The sequence below is a fragment of the Panthera onca genome, chromosome X, assembly GCF_046562875.1.
Source record: "Panthera onca isolate mPanOnc1 chromosome X, mPanOnc1 haplotype 2, whole genome shotgun sequence".
NCBI classification, from domain to species: Eukaryota; Metazoa; Chordata; class Mammalia; order Carnivora; family Felidae; genus Panthera; species Panthera onca.
The window spans coordinates 96,006,124-96,020,999 of NC_138357.1; the positions used below are offsets into that span (position 1 = coordinate 96,006,124).

Genomic DNA, 14,876 nt, shown 5'->3' on the forward strand with positions numbered 1-14,876 from the left:
AGTCTTAACAAAGAGATTTTCCCTACCTTTGGAGTAGCCGCCTGAAGGTGCATCCCAAATTTTGCGGCACTCATCATGATAGAATGCAAAATGTTGTTCCCATCCCCAATCCAGCTGAGGGTAAGGCCTTTCAGAGAGCCATAGTGTTCCTAAAAGGCAAGCGAGAAGATTATATCCAGGAGGAAATCCACTTATGTGAAACAATTATTAGGGCTAAAATGAAGGAAACATAGTTTTTAATACTTTGTTGGAATGAATAAACTTTTTTTTGCATTATACAGGGCCATTCAATAACATGAATGTGCAATCCCAAAAAATAGCAAAACAACTTAATATCTTAAACCAAGACATCATATGAACTTGTACAGAGACTCTTATTTTCATACATTTCAAATCTGAATCTTTGTTGTATTTTTTTATTCATTCATTCAACAAATTGAGTGCCATCAATGTCTAGAGGCTTTCCTTGGTCCTGGAGATAGAACAATGAAGAAAGGAGACAAAAAAATATCACTGCCTTTGTGGAGCTTACATTCATTGGTATTAGAAAGGGGAAATACAATGCACCTGGAACAGTGGAACGTGGTGGCTGTGTTCCCATTTATACGAAGTTAAAAAACATGCTCATCAATATTCTTGGTTGTTTATGGATACAGATGTGTAAAGTATAAACACATGCCTGGGAATTACAAAAACAAACACCAGGATAATAATTTCTCTGTGGGGTGAGAGGAAATGGGATCAGGGAGAGTTACACAGTAGGCTTCAACTCTACTTGAAATATTTAATTTAAAAACAAAAAAATTCTGGGGCGCCTGGGTGGCTCAGTCGGTTAAGCGTCCGACTTCGGCTCAGGTCACGATCTCGCAGTCCGCGAGTTCGAGCCCCGCGTCCGGCTCTGGGCTGATGGCTCAGAGCCTGGAGCCTGCTTCCGATTCTGTGTTTCCCTCTCTCTGCCCCTCCCCCGTTCATGCTGTGTCTCTCTCTGTCTCAAAAATAAATAAACGTTAAAAAAAAATAAAAAAAAAACATTAAAAATTTAAAAATTCTGAAGTTACATTTGACAAAACTATGTAATGGGCCCAAAGGTGTTTGTTTGCTTTTTTTGAAGTGTCTGTAGGTTTCACATGTTTTATACATTTATAAAGATAATATTTAAAAAAGAGAAAGGCAAAGCAATTTGGAGTCCTCAGAACTATTAGATGGCTAAGCTAGGATTTAAATTCAAGCCCATCTGATTTAGATTGTGTTCTTAATAAGCTGCTGTTTATTCGTTCAACTCCTGCTTTGAGTATCTTCTATATGAAGGCATTGCACCAGGTTCTACAGGGGACAGTGTGATGGATAGGACATTTGTAATCTAGTAATGATAAAGCCCCAGGCAGAAGCATTAAATTATCTGGCATATATGTAAAGCCACACCTGCAAACAGCCACTTGGTATCCTACATTGTTGTATCATCTTTGGATGAATTTTATCCCCATCACCAAAGAGTTTCGAGTTTAACTTCACATTCATATGTGCGTTGCTTATCCAAATAAGGAGGAATATGGACCTATCCAGTTTTCCCTGTCTTCCCAGATAGTCCATCAACACGGAAACCATGGTTGTCAGGATTCCTGGTGGCAAGCCCGTGTAGATTGGCTGTGGCAACCCAAAAGAGATGAATCTTTCAAAGTTATTCAAGTTTCTAATTTAAGGAGACATAGCTGAATTCGCCTCAGTTCTCTAAATTCTACATGTTCTTAACTCCTAAACAATCAGTATATTAAAATGATAGAAAATGGCCTCCTTCTCAGAAAGCAATTTAGTAGTTGACCACTTTGAATATTCAAAGCATACTCTACCAGTCTTCATTCCCAAGCCACAGAGCCTGATGTATGCTGGATTACATAAAGCTTTTACATTCTGCATGCTCCAGCCTTCCCTGTTCATCCATTGTGTTAAATATGTCACCAAAAAGCAAAGTAATTGAGAGAACAGGGGATGAAAGGGGGGCTAAAAGAGGTTGGGAGTTGGGTTGAGAACAGAAGGATCTTCGGATCTGTTTTTAACAATGTCCTGTCATCCTTGGATATTTGGTATGCACACATATGCTATAATTCTTTGCCAAGATGATATTTGAAAACAAAACATCAATACCATGATTTAAATGGCTCTATTTAGAACTAGTCAGGAACAATTTGATGATTTTGCTCTTGTGGAAGGCAAAGAATGAGCCAACCTGGAGTGTGAGGTAATCAGCCAGGATCTGGATAGGATGGTACAAATCGGACAGCCCATTGATGATTGGGATGGATGCTTCTTTAGCCAGGATATCCAGATCTGATTGTTTATACACTCGAGCCAGCACTGCATCTGTCATGCTTGACAACACGCTGTAGCAAACCAAGAAAAGATAATCTAAGTTAATTATGCTTATTAATTCCTTCTTTAATACATGGTCTTAAACAGGAATAAGAAACGCTAATAAATTAGAATTTCTACTAAGTTACAGCTACCTATCAACGTGACAGGTTTAAAAGCTAATAGTAAACATGTAGTCATTACAGAAGCCAGATGGTGTTCCAAAGGTCTTATCCAGTGACCGCTAATTTTACTATTTTTTACAAAGCAATCGTGGGCTTAACAGTCATGATGATGAATTATAATTGGTAAGTGGCAATTGGTAAAGTTTTAAGGGACAAGGCTAAAAACAAGGTACATGAATGACCTTGCATGTGGCTAATTTTCTTTTGCATTATCCCAGAGACAAATACACATATTCACTATAAAATTGAAAGTACCAGTGTGGCAGCCATGAAGGTGCACACACACATTGTCCCACAAGAGAGAACCTTCTGGGAGGAGTCCCATTAGCTGACAAACTCCAGCTGCTGTACTTTTGGGATGCACTGCAGTGTTCCCACTAAGCCCACACTCCCCCCAGGCTGTTCCCAGTGGGGGCACCAGAGTTGAGCTCCAATGGGCACTCTTTGCTCCAAGGTCCCCCACTGGCCTGGCTGAGACTTTCTCAGAGCTGTGCTGCAGTCTCTGGTTCTTTATACCCTACTCCCTCCTTCCTCTTCTTTCACTGGGGTCAGACCTGCATCGTGCTCTGAAGGCTCTCCCTGCCTACTCCTGCTTCCTCCCTCCTTGATCCTTCACAATTGTTTCCCCCTACAGATCTCTTGCATGTCTCATTCCATCTTGCAGTCTGCTCCTCCATGAACTTGAACTGACACAGCCCACAATAAATTCCTGCAGGGGCTGAGCCTGAGGAGGTATTCAGCCCTTGTCCCTGCACTCTGCATAGCTATCGGCATCTCTGAAAATATCAGAAAGCGCTCAATATTGTAAACACAAAAATCCACCAAGAAAGCAAGACAATCCAAATTGTAGCCATGAATTCAAACAACACACAGAAAAATAGATGTTATTATTCTCATTTTATAGTAGAAGAACCTAAGACACAAAGAGGTAAAGTAACTTGCCCGTTATCATGCAGCTAATCAAGTTGGAGGAGCTCATATTCAAATTAAAGTCAGTTTAACTCTAAAGTCCATTACAACACATTGCCTCAATTTTGCACATGAAAACATCTGGAAGGAGAGCCTTGGATCCAGATTTTAACTTTTTTCCATGCGTCAGAGTGATGGTGGTTCCTCAGCTAAAGCTAACAAACTAGCAAGGATAGCCTTTGGCTTAAAATCTTGGTTTCTTATTATTTAAAGGGAAACCCGCAGAATAAAGGCTTCTAACCAGGGGTGCTTGGGTGGCTCAGTCGGTTAAACATCTGACTTCAGCTAAGGTCATGATCTCACAGTTAGTGAGTTTGAGACCCACGACAGGCTCTGTGCTGACAGCTCCCAGCCTGGAGCCTGCTTCAGATCCTGTGTCTCCCTCTCTCTCTGCCCCTCCCTAGCTCACACTCTGTCTCTTTCTCTCTCAAAAATAAATAAACATTTAACAAAATCCAAAGGTTTCTAACCATTTGAATTTTAAAGAATTCTTTTTAATGGCAAAAAAAAAAATTGGAAAACCTCTCATGATAGTAGTTAGAGTAAATATAGTCATAATTATAGAGTATCTGGTTTGGGGTTCCTATTCTGGTTCTATAACTTACTAGCTATGTGACCTTGGACATGTTATTTCATTTCTCTGTGACTTGGTTTCTTCATCTGTAAAACCATAATAATATCTATCCTATTGAGTTATTCTGAGAATTACATTAGATTACCTATTTAAAGTATGTAGTATGATGGCTTATTCATGGTAAGAGATCAAAAAGTGGTAGATATTATTACCATGTCAAAAGAAACTGCAACTCAACACAGTTGAAAAATCAAATAGTCCAATTTAAAAGTGGACAGAGGACCTGAATAGACATTTTTCCAAAGACATACAGATGGCCAACAGACACGGGAAAAATGCTCAAATCACTCATCATCAGGGAAATGCAAATAAAAACCACAATGAGGTATCACTGTACACCTGTCCAAATAGCTAAAATGAAAAACATGAGAAACAGTAAGTGTTGGCAAGGATGTGGAGAAAAAAGAACCCTCACGCACTGTTTGCAGGAATGCAAATTGGTGCGACCACTATGGAAAATAGTATGGAAGTTCCTCAAAAAGAATTAAAAATAGAATTACTATATGATCCAGCAATTCTATTGGGTATTTACCCCAAAAACTTTAAAACACAAATTCAAAAATATATATGTACCCCTGTGTTTATTGCAGCATTATTTACAATAGCCAAGATATGGAAGCAACCCAAGTATCTATCCATAGATGAGTGGATAAAGAAGATGTGGTATACACATACACAATGGGATATTACTCAGCCATAAAAAAGAATGAGATCAAGGGGCACCTGGGTGGCTCAGTTGGTTAAGCATCCGACTTTTGATTTGGGCTCAGGTCATGATCTCCCAGTTTGGTTTGTGAGTTTGAGCCCCATGTCAGGCTCTGTGCTGACAGTGTGGAGCCTGCTTGGGATTCTCTCTCCCTCTCTGTTCACCACCCCTACTCCATTCTCTCTCTCTCTCTCAAAAAAAAAAAAAAAAGAATGAAATCTTGCCATTTGCAACAACATGGATGGACCTAGTGGTTTAACACTAAATGAAATAAATCAGAAAAAGATAAATACCATATGACTTCATTCATATGTGGAATTTGAGAAACAAAACAAATGAACAAATGAAAAAAAGAGACAAGTAATAAAACAGACTCTTAAAATACAGAGAACAAACTAGTGGCTGCCAGAAGGGGATGTGGGTGGAGGGATAGGTGAAATAGATAAAGGGGATAAGAGTACACTTATCTTGATGAGGACTGAGAAATGTATAGAATTGTTGAATCATTATATTGTACACCTGAAAGTAATATAACACTATTAATTATACTTGAATAAAAAAATTAAAAACAAAACTTTTTAAATGCGTAAAAACTAAAGCTAGTATATATTCAGTATGGTCTTCATAAATTTGTATTTTAATTATCACATATATTTGGGAAATTAGTCCCTCTTATATATCTGAGACATTTTTGCTCAATCTTTAGAAAATTATTGGTGCTTGTAAAATTCAAGGGCCACAAAAAAGTTCCCTGACCCCAGAGATTAGAGAGTCAAATACTGAAAATCATATTCCTATAACAATATCTCCTAGACTCAGATTTTTTTCAAATTTCATGGATTTCTCATATCCATAATTCCCAGATTTTCAGATTTCATGGATCAGCAAAATTTCCAAAGCAATATGGAGATCAACATAAGATTCCCAACTTTTCGTTTAGTAAATTAGGGGCATGAAACAGGAAGCAAATATTTACATATAATATGTTAATATCTTCATTTAATTAAAGAAAGGACATTTTAACACCCAAAAAGGTGTGAATGACCTAATCTCAAAGAATGATCCTTGGAATTGAATTAATTTAGCTTATGAAATTCACTATATTGTCTTTATTTTTCCTATTTTACCACTTCTGATAAAAACTTCTCATGGCAGGGCATCAGTGGAGGGGTCAAGTTTGGAAACCAGTGCTCTGAACTATCTAATCACATTGTATGTTGTAACATGAAAGAGGTGAATGAAAGAGCCACTTTAGAGTTTTCTCTTGCAAAATAGGTGATAGTTGATGGTTGACTTGAGATGCAGGTTTTCAAATATTTGCTGCATATAAAAGTCACCTGGAAAATTTTTAAAATTCTTGGTGCCCAGACCATAATCTTTATCAATTTTGTCAGAAAAATAGAATCTCTAGGGATAGGTATTTTTTAAAACTTTCCAGGAGATTCCAGTGCACATCCAAGGTTGACAACCAAAGCTAGCACCTCACTCCTCAGATCAACAACATCACCCTCACCTGGGAACTTGTTAAAACTGCAGAGTCACAGGCCCCACTCAGTTTCACTGAATCAGAATCCGCATTTTAGCAAGGTTTCCAGGTGGTTAATTTGCATATTAAAGTTTGAGATGCCTAATAAAGACAGAATTGAGGCCACCATATTTTTAAAAGTACCATTCTTTTCTTGGAACCCTAACCAGGCCAAAAAAAAAAAAAAAAAAAATCAAGAGATGGCAGCTCACAGAAACAGAGAATTTTGTCCATAATCTTGTGGCAGGGAGTGCTTTCTAGTTCAACTGAAGGAAAAAAAGCATCTCAAATCCTGAGAAATGAATAATCCACTCCACTAAAGCCTCCTCATTAGAATAACCAGCTGCCCTTTCCCATCGGATGCCCTAAGGCAATGGTCCCCAAACTTTGGTGTGTATCAGAACTAAATCAAGAACTAATAAACTACAGAGACCCACGTTCCTGAAATAGGGGAGAATCTGGGTCTTTGTACTATTACCAAGTTTCCTGGGTAACACAGATAACCTTAAAAACGTTGAGAACCACTCTCCTAAGGCATAGGCTTCTTTTTAAAATAGAAGAGTTTTAGGTCTTCTTCCTTTTCTTCAAGATCTTAATACAAATTTCTTCCACAGTACAGATATACTGATGCTTCATACTATAGAATACAGGCTTTTAACTCTATCATGATGGAGTAAGTTAGATGGAGATAGATATCCCACTAAGGTCTATAACTATAATTATTAATTCCTTATTTCAGATGAATTGGTTAATTTTATTACACCTAAAATCCTATGAGAGAGAGAGGTAGCAGAGTGTTTGACTGGAAAAGACTTCTTTAAATATACATCACTTCCTAAAAAGTGTATGCAAATAGGATAAAAAAAAAATCTGGATTAACCATTGCAGTTGACCTTCTGGAATCTCATGGAAGGAAAATGGGATTTTACTTCTATTGTAGCTTCTCAAATAATTTTGGGGAGCTAGAACCATGGGCCTCCAACCTCTTATGGTTTCAAGAACTTTACAGTGTATTGTTGAGTTTTGTTAGATTTAGTGTGGTATTGCATGTAACTGTTATCTTAAACATATAGATGAGGAAACCAAGTCCTGGCAAACCTCAAAGTAGTTAGAGCAAGGTTAGAAAAGAATGAAGAAAGATGAGGCTAAAAGAGGGAGACATGAGGGGGCAATTGGAGGAGTCAATGCCCTATAGATACGAATTTTTCAAGAAGATCAAAAAAGGGCTGTTGTAGTTCCCTCCCTTGAACAATCCCAAGAGCTCTCGAAGCAAAGCAGCCAAAAGGGAAACATGAATTTACTTGCCCTGTTTATAATGCAGAGTTGGTATCCCTGGAAACCGTATGGCCTAATATTATGGGAAAGCACCTGGTCTGCTTTATTGAGGTTGCCCAACACCTCCTAGAAAAGAGGTTCTTGACCTTGGCTACCTGTCAGTACTCCCTATGGAGCTGTAAAAATCCTGATGCCACCTTCTGTCCTTTGAAAAGTTAAAGCAGAAGATGAGGTGGGGGATTCACATGAATATTCTTAAAGGTTTCCAAGTCATTCCGGTATGAAGATAAGACTAAGAACCAATGTCCTCAAAGAGAGGAGGACGGGGACGGTGGGATATCCTGCTGCTGGATGGAACTATGGATCAATGTGGAGGAGGAAAGTCTTAGTAGTTGCTGAAATCTCAAACTATAGGATAAGTAACGGGTAACAGCATGGTATGCTATACTGGAAAGAACAAGATCTCATACACTTATAGAAGTATTTTCCTTTTAGCCCAGTCACTATCAAGAACAGTCCCATGGCAGCAGCAGTGGCTATAATCTTTTCCCTCTCAACACTTGTAAGTATCCCTAGTGCCTAGAATTTGGTCTTAATATTGTTCTATTAAAAAAAAAAAAAATGAACCAGAAACTATTAGAGGATAGTCAATTCTATGTCCTTGCACTGGACAAAAATCAATATATGTCTGTAACACCCTGTTGTTTCCAGGAAGCAAAAGCAATTTTATTTATTTTTATGTCTTTTATATTTCTTTCTCTTTTTAAAGTTTATTTATTTATTTTGAGAGAGAGAGCAAGAGAGAGAATCCCAAGCATGCCCCACGCTGTCAGCCCAGAGACTGATGCAGGGCTCAAACTCATGAACTGGGAGATCATGACCTGAGCCAAAACCAAGAGTCGGACACTTAACCAGTTGAACCACCCAGGTGCCCCCCAAAAGCAGTTGTAAAATTGCAGAGGCAGTGCTAAAAGGGAAAAGAATCTACTTAAAGGAGCTCCTATTTGTCAAGTTGTGATCACTTATAGTAATAAAAATCATCAAATACAACAAGTTGTGCTTGTAGAAGTCCATGATGCTAAGAAAAGGGTTAATATAAAGAAAATGTACAAAAATATAATTGTAGTATCAATGAACAATGAGTATTACCACGTACGCTTCAATTTATTTACTTAAGAAAGTACTTCTATATAACTTCTATATAACTATAGATAGATAGAAAGATAGATATTTTGTGGGCTATTGTTAAGTATATTTCTGTTTATAAAGCATAGATGCATATCATTTTTAATATGTGTAAATCACAAAGAATTGCATTAACTTATAAAGCAAATTCCTAGAGACAGTAGAAACTGTACAATAAACGGACAGATGCCCTCAGCATTTGTGGTTTTATATAAAGTGAGGAAGAGCCCAACAGTTAACTAGCACCAGTTACAATATTCAATTTCCAATTAGAAAGATGATACAACCATTTATTCCAAAATAACTTAGCTAACTGTCCTAAAGAAGAGTCTAAATTTTCAGACACCTCCTGTCTCTCTGGGAATAAAACTTCTTGATGACCTAACTAATTCTAAAACAGTGTCATTAAGAAAGGCATATACTTTAAAATATTGCAACCAGGCTAGGTTAATATGTCATAAAAACATTACAGTGGGTCTGCCAGAGATTAAAAACAAAGAAAATCAAATTTAAAGGATACTTTATTTTTGGTTTTTGTAAAAAGTCAGAATTCATATGAAAAATGAAAATCGAGATCCTATGATAGACAGAAAAATGCCCCCCCCCCCCCGAAGATGCCCATGCCCTAATACCCAGAACTTGTGATTGTGTTAGCTTAGATGGCAAAAGGAGTTTTGTAGATATGATTAAATTAAGGATCTTGAGACAGATTATCCTGGGGTGGGCCCAACAGAATTACAGTGGTCCTCATAAGAGAGAGGCAAGATGTCGGAAAAGAGAGAAGATGCTAGCCGGGCTGCTGGCTTTGAAGGTAGAGGAAGGCTGGAAAGGGCAAGGACTTGGATTCTCCCCTGGAGCCTCCAGAAGGAGCATAACCCCATGGAACCTTTAGACATCTGACCTCCAGAGGTGTAAGATAATAAATCTGTGTTGTTTTAAGTCACTAAATATGTTAAGGCACCGACAGGAAACCCATATAGATCCACGATAAAAAGTGAAAACTATGTCATAAAAAATATATTCAGCCTAGTGGTTAGCAGCTTGAGTTTATTTCATCTTGAACCTACCAAAATTGAGTATTTAGCAACCCATTCAACCTGCTTTCCTAGCCTCCTGAGATGATTTTTTTTTTTTTTTTTACCAGATGAGCCTGGTAAAATTACATACATAAGTTCTGAAAAGGTATCAAAGTAGTCTTTTGTAGAATTTCTGACAAATCAGCAATTGATAGAAGTTTAAATTCCAGGACCATATAAGGATAAGAATAAAAGTAGGGATGGGGCACCTGGGTGGCTCAGTTGGTTAAGCATACGACTTTGGCTCAGGTCATGATCTCACAGTCCGTGAGTTTGAGCCCCATGTCAGGCTCTGTGCTGACAGCTCAGAGCATGGAGCCTGTTTCAGATTCTCTGTCTCCCCCTCTCTCTGACCCTCCCCCGTTCATGCTGTCTCTCCCTGTCTCAAAAATAAATAAACGTTAAAAAAATTTTTAAAGAATAAAACTAGGGATAAGAATGTAAAACAACACCTATGATGTCAATAGCGGTGTGGCCAGTTTTGTTGTTAGAATATTAATCAGCTCTGTAATCAATATGCCATTTTATTTATATCTTTTCCTTTTAAAAATGTTTAGAGCATTCAAGGAAATCTGAAATGCTAGGATTATGATTACGTTAAATGTTTAAAAGCATTTGATTATGTTTGCAATTAGTGTTTAAATGGTTGAGGAGACTTGTTTTGTTCATTTGACATGTATTTCATTTATTGGTTAAGTAGTATGTGAATGTTTAAAGAAGTTGTTCTGAAACTTGAACGCGCATCAGAATCACCATGAGGGCTAGTTGGAAAACAGCCAGTTGTGTCTCTCAGTAGGTGTGGGTTGGGGCCCCAAAGAATTTTAATTTCTTTTTTTTTAATGCTTATTTATTTTGGAGAGGGAGAGAGAGCAGAGTGAGGGGGGCACAGAGAGAGTGGCACGGAGGATCCGAAGCGGGCTCTGCACTGACAGCAGAGAGCATGATGCAGGGCTCAAACTCCTGAACCAGGAGATCATGACTTGAAGTCGGACACTAACCAACTGAGCCATCCAGGTGCCCCAGAATTTGCATTTCTAACATACCCCCAGGTATTGCTTATGCTGCTAGTCTGGGGACCACATTTCAAGAACCACAAAGGAATGTTAGCTATTTTATGTTTCAAGGAATGCTAAATGCTTGATAAATTCACGAGACTAATATGTTGGACAGTAACCAAGGTACAAAAAGTAGGTCCATTCCTTTAGGCACAAAAAGCCCCTGGACATTAAAGCATCTATGGGCAAAAGGGAGTGCAAAAAAGCTTGATAGAAAATGTCACTTCAAGGGCACCTGGGGGGCTCAGTCGGTTAAGCATCCAACCCTTGATCTCAGCTCAGGTCATGATTATCAGGGTCTTGAGATTGAGTCCCACATCAAGCTCCATGCTGACTGTGCTTGAGGTTCTCTCTCTCTCTCTCTCTCTCTCTCTCTCTCTCTCTGTGTGTGTCCCTTTGCTCCTCCCCAGCTTCTGCTCTCTCTCAAAAAAACTAAAAGGGGTGCCTGGGTGACTCAGTCTTTGAGCGTCCGACTTCAGCTCAGGTCATGATCTTGCAGTCTATATGTTCAAACCCCACTTCGGGCTTGCTGTTCTCAATGCATGGCCTGCTTCAGACCTTCTGTCCCCCTCTCTCTCTGTCCCTCTCCTACTTGTGCTCTGTCTCTCTCAAAAATAAATAAAACATTAAAAAAAAGTAAAGAAAATTCCACTTCAATCCTTCCACCACAGAAGCTGATGGTGAAGTGGAATTAATGACACAGGGGAAAAGGAGCCACTCCCAGATTGTTTCCACATTGGAATCACTTTTGGAAATAAAGATGTTAAAGACCTTTAAGTAGACAATTCGTATTTATTTTGCAAATAATGCTGCTTTCTACTTTATGTTTAAAGTTACGATAAATCATAAAGAAATCACCATTCTTAGTTTTCTTCTTCCAAGCTACTAAAGATCTTTAAAAAAAAAAAAACTTTTCATTGGAAACAATAACAAACCTATACCTAGAGCTGGATTTACGGGCCCATTAATAGTAATCTGGGATTTTGGTAGCTCTCCATCAATTGAAAACCCCAGTTTTAAACGTTGTAAGAGCTGTGTTGTATGTGCTACAAATGAAAGGCTGACAAGTTAAAATACTCTCTGGCTCTATAATGACTTGATTTTTGTCTGTTTTCATTTCCATTGCCTATATAGAGTTCTGTCTGCCTTCTGTTGCATTCCTGCAGTTTTGTAGACAATCTTGGGCATCTGTCAACAACGGTAGCAAAACAGCCTTTGCAAAATCCAGATTACCCAACGTTAAACTTTCTCATACATATCATTTTCCTCTGGAGGTTTGATAGCCAATATTAGGGTTTAAAAATAATCCACAAGTTAAAATATGTATTCAACTTGATTTTACCTAAATGTTTAAAATGTGGTCTATTCCACACCCCCACCCCACCTCCCCACCTTCATCATCTCTTTCCTTACTGTGTAGAACAAGGAGAAACATGGCATAGGACTTTAAATGAAAAGACGACTCAGGAGATAAAATGTTAACATTGATTACTTCAGACTGATGGCAGTATTGATGGTTCTATCTATATTTTTAAATCTCTTTTAGTATTTCCTACCAAAAAGAGTATTACGGTAATAACCACAAAAAACCTCCTATCTTTCAAAAAAGAAAATTCCCTCCAAACATGATTTTGCAAGTAATTGAAAATGAACTAGAGCTTCTTAGAGCAATGGCTAATTCTTGGCCTTGGTAAAGAAATGAGCAAGATGAGCCTGGAACATCGTGCCATATCAAAAAGCAAGGGAGTTATCAAAGGCTAATAGAGTTATGTCAAAATGACCCAGTAGCCAATTTGAGGACAGATCACATTGGCCAAATGGGGGATAATTTGAGCACCAATAAGAACAATGACGGCAGTGAATTGAAACCTTCAAATATATTAAAATACATGACTTTACAAAGATACTAAAAAACGGAAGAACATGGACAAGAGTCATAACAAGACCAATTTCAACTCAATGTAGAAGAGAACTCTCAGGTGGTTTGTATAAACTCTCATCAGAACAGTCAGACTGCATCAGAATGAAACAAGATAGCCCAGGGTATAGAGTGCCCTGAGAGCAGATGCTTCCATGCAAGCTCAAGGACAATTTTGAGGAAATGGCGTAGAGGCAGCATGAAAAGGATGGCTAATCTAAATAACCCATAAAGACCTTTCTGACTTTGGATTTCTATTATTCTTTGACATTTTTTCCTTTGGTATAAGATCAAAACTTTTTAATGAATTAACTGAAATGCCCAGAAGGCCAAAACAAAACAAAGCAAAAAATACTATAAGCAAAGTCCCCCATGGCCCCAGGAAGGCCTGATGCGGAGTCTGTATGGTCGGGTGAACAGATACGAAAAAGCAAACAAACAAACATAACAAACAACAACAACAAAACAGGAAAAAAAGCCACCAATATATAGTGTTCTGGGCCGGATCTTAAGAGCAAATGTGGATATTGATGAGATGGACAATCACATAACCATCCTGATGCTGTCAGAAATCGAGTTGTTCCTAAACTATTGGAATGTGGTGAATGCATTGCACAAGCCAGAGACAAACATAACTTGTGTTCTCATAGGGCCCTGCCATGCATTCTTCCTTTTGTCCTTATCCTGCCTTAAATCGGACGGTGTGCCCCTGAATTCCAGTTTGTTACCAGTGACACCTCCAATCAGTTGAATAGCTGACTGGCAAACAGTGGGAGGAATTTTTGGCTGTGCATGACACCACTGAGAACTCTGTAATTATTACAAAATGGATTATTTCCTATTTTTATTTTTTAGTGAAGCAGGCCAAGACCTTAGAGGAGACATAGACTTTATCCCCAATGTAAATTGGTCAAGGAATAAACTTGTTAACAGAGTCTCCCTCCAGGAGAGAGAACATTCCATGTGCTCTGATATCTCTACCCAGGTTATAATTTTAGTTGTGTCAATATAAGAATAATGAGGAAACAAAATAACACCTTTAGCAAACCTAGATGGGCTCCTCTCAAATGGTCTGGTGTGGGAAGAAACCCAGGGATGTTTAATAATTGCCACATGCAATTTACTCATGAAAGCTTCTATAATGGCCAGATTATTTTGACTTGGATATTATGCCTTGTGTTGAGGACCTCGGGGATAAATGGGTAGGGCATGATGGCATTGAGAATGACCTCCTCAAAATGTGCTATAGGAATTTCAGTGTTGGGTCACCGTACGCTGACTAGGGGACCACAGTGAGTGATGTCTCACATTAAATCAGAGCTTGTCCTGGGATTGAATTAGGCCATAATTTGGTTCAATCAGTATTACTTGAATTTATTCTGTGTGCCTGTCCTTCATAAACATTATCTCATGTATCATCATGTAACTCATTAAGATCAGTATTTGTACCTCCATTTGCTAGCTGAGAAACCTAAGAGTCAGAGGCAACTGGTCTAAACCACAAGACCAATGTGGTACGAGCTGTCACATAAACTGAAGCCCAGCTCTGCTTCAAAGCCTCTGCAGTTTACAGTATGGCAAATTGCCTGTATACTATGAATGGTCATAGTTCATGTTGTGAAGGACTGGCTTTTGTTACCATTCACCCAAGGATATACAAATGTCATGCCTGCTAGCTTTTTGGTGACCTCTGTAAAAATTCATGGAGATATCATATTTCCACTATACACACACACACACACACACACACACACACACACACCAATTTCTTAGTTCCTAATTAGGTACCAATATTTTAAAACATTTTTTAGAGCGGGGAGGGGGGAGGGGGAAGGGGAGGGGCAGGGGGAGAGGGAGAGCAAGAATCTTAAGCAGGCTCCATGCTCAGCACAGAGCCTGGCATAGGGCTCAATCTCATGACCATGAGATCATGACCTGAGCTGAAATCAAGAGTTGGATGCTTAACTGACTGAGCTACTCAGGTGCCCCTAAAACGTTTTAG

At 38.6% G+C, this 14,876-nt stretch overlaps 1 protein-coding gene across 1 annotated transcript in view; it reads right to left on the minus strand.

Annotated features, from left to right (window-relative positions):
• Positions 1-14,876, minus strand: part of OTC (ornithine transcarbamylase) — a 60,408-nt gene that overhangs the window by 15,887 nt on the left and 29,645 nt on the right. Inside the window, exons 5-6 of the mRNA XM_081793281.1 lie at positions 2,225-2,378; positions 27-149 (exon numbers count right to left, since the gene is read on the minus strand). Of these exons, the coding sequence (XP_081649407.1) occupies positions 27-149; positions 2,225-2,378 (277 nt within the window). The remainder of the gene's footprint in view (positions 1-26; positions 150-2,224; positions 2,379-14,876) is intronic.